Source organism: Pinus tabuliformis, chromosome 1_1 (genome assembly GCF_031772625.1).
Source record: "Pinus tabuliformis cultivar Carrire ecotype Pingquan chromosome 1_1, CPIR1, whole genome shotgun sequence".
Lineage (NCBI taxonomy): Eukaryota > Viridiplantae > Streptophyta > Pinopsida > Pinales > Pinaceae > Pinus > Pinus tabuliformis.
Genome location: NC_142297.1, coordinates 406168846 through 406177450, shown reverse-complemented (window position 1 = coordinate 406177450; position 8605 = coordinate 406168846). Strand labels below are relative to the sequence as shown.

The 8605-nt window shown below is 36.5% G+C and overlaps 1 protein-coding gene across 1 annotated transcript; it reads left to right on the top strand.

The window, feature by feature from the left end:
* The first annotated feature begins 1338 nt into the window (after positions 1–1338).
* Positions 1339–8395, top strand: LOC149213396 (toll/interleukin-1 receptor-like protein). Its single transcript, XM_089389015.1, has 3 exons — positions 1339–1976; positions 2097–2199; positions 8222–8395. Exons 1-3 carry the CDS (start codon positions 1339–1341, stop codon positions 8393–8395), a joined length of 915 nt encoding a protein of 304 aa, XP_089245141.1.
* The last annotated feature ends 210 nt before the right edge of the window (positions 8396–8605 follow it).

The following is an 8605-nucleotide window of genomic DNA, read 5'->3' as shown; positions in this document are numbered from 1 at the left end:
AAGCTATAGATAGGCAAGATTTTGTCAATAAGGCAAAAGCAGGTCATTTGTGGATTGATTTACGGATATACGAAAATTTATTTTGTTTGTATATGTTATTATAATTATTGTAAACCTAAAGGGAAAACAAATGGACAAATGAATATAGAATGGCCAATAGTTTATGCATGATTATGAGTTTACGCATGTATATTTTTCCTTTATTTAATGGAAACATAGATTCACCAAAGTCACTATGTATGACTCTTTGTATTATTGTGTGTTATTTTAAATGCTTTGAGATGTGCTGAATAATAGTTAATTGACTAAATAAAAAAATCTAGGCATGTAATGTAGAGTGAGAAGTTGAACTTAGCAAGAAAATTCATTTTTTCTTGCATCACAAATGCCTTCAAATTTTCTTTTTTCTGGTCGGTGAAGATTTCTTAGCTCTTTTGGGGCTAAACATGAAATGTTTCTTCAACCATGACCCATCTAGGTTTCTTTTAGCATGGCACAAAACAACTGGTGGCATGTCTTTCTATTGAAAAGGGTAAGGATTTCTCTAGTTTAGAAATCTTTGCTTCTAGGATCTCTTTTAAAGAAATCATCTCAATCTCAATGTCATCACAAAAAAAATAGATTATTTAAATAGAATAATTATAATCTCTTTGGAGGAATCCCCAAATCCATTTGCCACTTCCATTAACTAGAAAATTAAATCTTGCTCTCAACCAATTCTTGTGTAGTATACCTATAACTTCGGGGAAGTGTTCGATGTTAGTTCAACTAGACATATCATACAAAGAATGATCACACGGCACATACCTCATGAAATTGGGGTGTCCATTCATGTAGGACCAAGTAAACTTGTCGTAATGTTAAGTTAATTTATTTGCTATTATTAGAGATAGTAATTTAAGTTGCAAAAGAAATAGTTGCAAGTTAGGCAATATCTTCAACCCATAACATATCACTTCTCTTTTCAGCTATTTTTCCATATGCTACCTATGCTCTTCTTTCATATGCTACCCACTTAGAGCATTTATTTTTCAACATCTACTGCAATTGCTACTTAAAATGTTATATATAAATTTTACTCCGTTTAAAAATTTTACATTCTTATAAAATTATTTTTGAGAAAAAATTTAGCAATATAATTTTCAATAAAATTAAAATTTCACATTTTTTAAATATATAAATAAATTTAACAACCCAAAAAAACAAACAAAAAACAATGAGAGACCTAATATTTAACATTAAAGAACTTAAATTTTTAACTTTTAAAAATCTATTAGTTAAACTATGCGTTTTTTTGGGTAATAAATTACAAAAACTGATTCTGCGTTTAATTAACACATGTCATTTCATTGTACGGAGGACATTCCTCTAACAAAATTATTTGTCGTAAAAAATTTCAGTGACAGGGGACGGTTGGTGCATGATGTGGTTAAACATGTGTTGAGCATTAAACGTGTGGGCAGTATTGAAGAACAGAAAACACCCATCCACTACGATGTTTTCCTGAATCATCGTGGCACGGATGTTAAGAAAACTCTGGCCAGCCATCTGTACTATCGTCTCTGTCATCACGAGTTGCAAGTCTATTTTGACAAGGAGGAGATGCAGAAGGGAAGCCAAATAAATTCCATGCTAGAAAACACCATTAACGTTGCCTCTATTCATATCGTCATTTTCTCTACAGGCTATGCACAATCAGCATGGTGTATGGATGAGCTTCTACTTATGATTGAATCTGGGTCGATCATTATTCCAGTTTTCTACAATTTGAACCCTACAGAGATGTGGTCGAATCCTGTGGACGGCACGAACAGTGTATATGCTGAAGCCCTGCGGTTGCTCGAAGAGGAAAAAACATTTGACCCTCAAAATCATCGAGAGAGGTTGCGATACAAGTCGTCGACCATTGAAAAATGGAAAAAGGCTATGATGGAAGTTACAGGGAGAGAGGGTTTCAAGCTGGAGACATATGATGGGTGAGACCTCCACCTCCCTCTTTGTTTTATCTCTTTCAATTTGTTGGAACGGGTGGTATATCACAATTTATCTCGGTAAGTGTTTCTTACTGTAATTTCTGTCAATATTTCTTTTTTCAGCGACGAGGCGCAATTGGTCGACAATATTGTGCGAGAAGTTATTAAAACAAAAGTAAAGGATGATGAACCAAAAATTTCGAGACAACAATGTCAGATGAAGAATGTTAGCAGCAGCAAATGGGAATGCTATATAGTTGTGGATGATAGCTGTTGGACACCTAATCTTCAATGGGTTAGTGTGGAAGTCGAATGGACAAAAGCAGTCCAAGAGACCTTGGGATGTGAATCCCAACGGTCACATAATGTACTATAAATGTATATCTCCTGTTAATAAAAAAATGAACTCACATGATTTATATTTCCTATTCTATGTTTCCCATGTGTGTTTAACATGGTATCAGAGCAACAGGCGAATTTCTGCCCTGCCCAAATTTGAGCCACTTGTTGTGGCCTCTCTGTGCATGTCAGTTCTGTATTTCTGCAGATAGAATTGTCATTATTGTGTGCATGCCTATTTCATGCTGCAAACAGTCTGGCTGACACGCACCTGCACTCATCTGCCCTCTGCGTGATAATCAGAGTCTGCCCTCTGCGTGATAATGGGTAACGCTTGGTATTCCCATCGAATACCTGCTCCTACAGTGTTGTCAGCGGTCCATTAGCGTTCCTTCTCTCTGATTTTTGTCGCTCAGATACACCAAAATTCTCCTTGCCACCCTAACGTATCTGACAGCTTTGCCTGATTCTCTTTATGTCAAATCAATACCCATTTTTGCATTGAGCGCACTTCAAAGCTGTAGCAGAAGAATCGGACAGACGTTCTTGTAGATCAGTGCACATTCTGGAAGCTTGATAGTTTACATATTAGTTGTTTTGTTCTGATAAGTGGGTGCATTAAACGTGTTATTAAATTTTCTTGGAGTATTTTGGACTTTTGATTTCGTTGAAGAAAAGATGAATTTCCCGTGAATATACTGGCAACCTTTATTATCCAATTAACTTCAGTAGCAGACTGAGCATGGCCAGAAAGCTTTCCTTTTTCTAATCACAAAATCTTGATCAATATCTGGTAACACTTTCTGGCAGCTTTGTTGCAAAGTGTATTTCAGTGCTATTGTTGATGGCAGAGGCTCTGTTTTTTTATCGAGTCTTTGTTGCCATATATATGTAGATAATGGGAATAGATTGGCACTTGAAGTCTATTATGGCCACGTAATGGAGGGATTCTCCTATCCATCTGTTACGTTTTAATTAGCTCACAATGAGATCCGTTGGCCCCTCCTGGTGAATGCTCAATGCAATAGAGTCTGAATTAAAAAGGGAAACTTCATACGATTGGTTTCCTTGACAAAACTATAAAGTGGTGCTGACCCACATGGATTTCAAGCTTGATTTTTGTCAGCTTTGTAGCTGTGAAAAGTAAGTATTGGAAAAATGGATTAATCCCTATTCCGTGCATCAATAATCTCTGTACTTTCTCTTATCTGAGGCTTTTTATTTTGGCTATACATCTCAGATAGTTTGGGCCTCTATCCCTGTTAGATAGTTTGGGCCTCTGAATGGTGGATCAGACATTTTAGTCTGGGATGAACTTAAAAAAATAAACTCTAAATAGTGGATCAGACATTTTCGCTGGAACGAACACGAATCCGACGACAACCTGCTCACTGATATTCGCAATGTGTTGAATGTGTTTTGAAGACCGTAAACTGTGCTTTGAAACTTTTGGCCGAATGGAATAATATACGATTCGTTGCCTTTAACAAAAACAACAAATATCATATCATGTGCTATGACCAATGCGCTTACAGGATCCTCGTGCGCAGGATAGTTGAAAGGTCGTAAATGGTAATCCCAATTACTATTTGGTATCTTACCTGTCAACTCTCGAATTTTTAGGTGGCCGAAATAATTCATAGTTTAGCGGTGAGAATTCCATGTTGTAGTGGCACATATTTTGAAGAACGATGCGTACAATTGTTTACATCCTTCATTAAATGTCAAATCTTATTATAAAAAGGCGGTGGTATATATATATATTTTGTTTGGTGGATACGCTCCTGTGTCCATACTATCAAGATTTCCATCTGACAGTGAGGCTGAGTGAGGCTGCTCCTGTTCTAGATTTCGTTGAGCCGTCATCAGCTGGACACCCAGAAAATGGCCGACCACTACAGTGCAAACTGACATTGTAATTGTACCGCTGGTTTTGGTATCAGACAGTAAAAGGTTTGGGTTCGTGTTTTTGCTTGCTCGGCCTTCTTCAAAGCTTCTATTATTGTGTATTTGAAAATTGGATTTGAAGGATATTTTCAGTTCAATAGAGTCAGGGGTTCAAATCTTTATTTGCTGCAAGGTGCTGGTGTAAAATTCAAATGCGAATTCTCTCATTGAAATAGTGTCCAGAATTTATACTTGAGAGATGACATTGAGATTAATTTGTATAAGGTATTTTCTGTGGTTGTTTGGGAAAGGTTCCAGTTAAAAAAAAAAAAAAAAAGAGGTTGTTTCTTTTTGTGAAGATTATTGCTCTTAATATGTGCACTGTATGTGCTGGACATTAAGTCTCTATTGCAGAGAAAGAAATCAGTTTTGTATATTGCTCATTGATTTATTTGTTTGCTGACCTGGAGCTGTATTGAATGCAACGAAAACTGTGATTTATGCTGCCTGAAATACGTTGAAGCTGCTATACAATCCAATGGTATGGTGATTGGTTTCAAATACACGTTGAATAGTTCAAATTCCATTTGCAACCGAGATTCTGTGCTTCTGTTCCTATAGTTGGATCCGATTTCATTGCTGGTGCCATTCATATGTTTAATGCTTTGCTGAGGTTGACCGCTGTAAATTACAGTTCAAATAATGCCCATGACATGGTGTTATAATTATTGAAGTTTTGATAACCATCATTTTTGAAGGAGTACTTGAAGGATCCAAACAAGTTTGCAGTTGTTGTTGCCCCAATTGTGGCATTGTATTTAAAACTCATTATAGTGCATTGATTCCTTGATTCCACTGCTGCATAAAGATTTTGGTGAGCTGATTGTAATCTTTTTGCACACTGATCATTTGCTGACATTTATAAAGGATATTGCTGTGTACTGTGAGTAGATATTACTTTTCTGCATTGAGTAGTAGTGATCAGTTTTTTTAAGGTGTAAATCAGACATTAAAGAAAAAATGGCCAGAACCAGTGAAGTATTACAGTTCCTTAAAACTCTGATATTATCTACTGTTGATGACACATTACAAATCAGCAAAGGATCTCTCTCAGAAATTCAGACATGTCTACAAAATGCACAGGAAAAGATCGATTTTTTGCAGCTTGAATCACAGCTACAGCAAGAAGAACTACATCAAAATAGACACCATTTTGAACCTGTTTTTGTTCAGAACATTGAGACAACCACCCATCAGTAGCATGTTAATAATGTTACAATTCATTCAAATAAAGCAACAGTTGTATATACAGATGCAGAAACTCAGTCTGCACTTCCCAAGCCCATCATCAGACCTTGGGAACAGCTTGTCCACAACAAGCACAGAACTGGTCTTGGATATGACAAGGACTTGTCCTTTCATATTCCAGACTATGCCAAGCCCATTCAGTTTCAGAGTGCTGGATTCATTCATGACAGTTCACGTGCTCCTCATGACAGTTCAGCTTCAGTTGTTCCAGACTCTCCTCCTCTTCCACCGCAACAACAACAACAACAACAGATCGTAAAATGCCAACACTGCGACCGAGTTGGCCATCTGAAAGATCACTGTTTTGATCTTCATCCATGTAAGCATTGTCATAAAACTAGCCATTCTTCACACAGATGCTTCAAAAACAAACGTCCTGTAAGAACAAAGATTCATCTTGGATGGATCGCTTCTTGGCAATGGGCATCAACAACCAAGAAGATATTCCAAACACATGTCAGAACTTGTTCCAGAGTATTGAACAGTCTTGCAGTTGAGTTTTCTCCATCTTCTCACCTTGTCTCTGACGGGGGGGGAAATGATGGGCATCTACAAGCTTCAAAGTCACATCAAGCGAGCCCGAGCCACAACCTGCCACACCAGTTTCAGAGTTGTAGCCAGAGACAAAGATGCCCGTGAACATGCCTTCAGTTGGCAATGTGGGACACTTCCTCTAGCAGAAGACTTCAGCTTCTTGCCAGTTTTGGAAGAGTTCCAGGAACAAAATTGAGAACACTTCCTCTAGCAGAAGACATCAGAGGTGTTGGTCATCCTTAAACCATCACAGGTTAAGACATCCCTTTTCAGGTTGAAGTTTTACCTTTTATGTGGGGTGAGACCTCCCTTTTATGGTTGAAGGTTTCCCTCTTTAAAAGAATAGGATCACTTCCTCTAGCAGAAAACTTCAGTTTCTTGCCAGTTTTGGAAGAGTTTCGGAACTGCACTAAGCACAGTCAGCCTAGTGCTGCCATGCATTTTTTGCACATTTGTATTACAGTGCTCTTCTTGGACTCATACATAACCCTTCGGATTAAGGGGGGGAATGTTGGACACCTAATCCTCAATGGGTTAGTGTGGAAGTCGAATGGACAAAAGCAGTCCAAGAGACCTTGGGATGTGAATCCGACGGTCACATAATATACTATAAATGTATATCTCCTATTAATAAAAAAATGAACTCACATGATTTATCTTTCCTATTCTATGTTTCCCATGTGTGTTTAACAATAGCAACGCCATGTCCAGTTATTAATTACAAATAAAAAAGCATTTTTTTGTTATTTATGGAAGAGATTTGTACAAAAACACAGTTTTAGCGGTTTTTTATTTTTTATTTTTAAAATTAAATTTATTGGGGTGTCTCCTAACATACTGGCGGTTCCCAATATAACATTCTTGTTTTTATGGAAAAGCCATCGGGTTTCCAATTTCTGATTCTGATTATTAATGGGAGAGCTCCTTATGTTATAAAAGCTTTTATGGTAATGATTTCTTTGTCAAGTAATGCTTCTGCACTTTAGGGGAATGTTTCTCTGTGTCTTTCATTTTCGGGTCTGCTCCATTGGCCGGATGCATGCAACACGCACCTCTTGTACAACTCTTCAACGTTTTCAGGCCCTGTATCTCCCTCAATATATTCAGAAAGGTATGGCTTCTGGTTCATTTTCTCTCAGTGTATTCATGTCTGAAGCTACATGAACTTCAAATATATCAAATATATAGTTTAGATGAGGTTCAGCATCGAAGTTTTAGTTTTCTTCCAGTTTTCTGTATTGTAATCATAGTTACAGTTTTCTTTGGGTTTTCTGTGTTGTAATCGTATTTGAGATTTCTGTGTTGTAATCATAGTTACAGTTTTCTTTGAGTTTTATGTGTTGTAAGTTACCAAGTTTGAATCAGAATTTTTATTTATATGAAAAAATGAAAAAAATATGTCCCGAGTAGCTCGCAGACATCAGAATTTATATGAAGAAATTTTTATTTTATATGAAAATATTATGTTCCGAGTAGCTCGCAGACATCAGAATTTTATACGAAGAAATCATGTTAGACGATTTTATATGAAAAAATTATGTTCCGAGTAACTTGCAGACATCATAATTTTATATGAAGAAAGCATGTTTAGAATTTTATGTGAAGAAATCATGTTTAGAAGAAGCTCAGCCTCAAAGCTTTAGTTTGTTTTTTTGTTGTAATCATAGTTACAAAATTCAAATCGAAATTTTATACGCAAAAATCATGTTTTTGAGTAATTTTTATATGAAAAAAATCATGTTTTGAGTAGTTTTTATATGAAAAAATCATGTTTTGAGTAGTTTTTATATGAAAAAAAATCATGTTTTGAGTAATTTTTATATGAAAAATTCATGTTTTGAGTAGCTCGCAGACATCAGCATCAGAATTTTATTATTTATTTTTGTTGTAATCATAACTACCAAATTCGAATTAAAATTTTATATGAAAAAATCATGTTTTGAGTAGCTCGCAGACATCAGCATCAGAATTCTATTCCGAATTAAAATTTTAGATGAAAATATCATGTTTTGAGTAGCTCGCAGACATCAGCATCAGAATTTTATAGGAACAAATGAAGACATCATGTTCAGAATTTTATAGGAAGAAATGAAGAAATCATGTTTTGAGTAGCTCGCAGACCTACATAATCCTGTTGGACCACATTACCTATTCCTTCAATAAACATATTTTGCGTCTAGAAAGTCATGGATGTGCAAAAAGAAAATAATGTTGATAGCAAGATAATCAACATATTTGTAGCGACTGGAGATGCCGGAGATGAAATGGCTCGTGACGTAGTGCTGAACGGCTACCATGGTGTTGATAGCAAGATAATCAACATATTTGGTAGCAACCGGAGATGCCGGAGATGAAATGGCTCGTGACGTAGTGCTGAACGGCTACCATGGGAGACGGGGCACAGGAATGTCTGCACACGCTTGTGTAAATGGAGCATTCTTCAGGCACCCCACTGAAACACGAGACAATCTGGACGAAACGTCCATGATTACCAGCCGATTCCTTGGTTCCCGACGAAATTCCAAAGGAAAATGGCAGGCAATTGAATTGAATTGAATTCATTG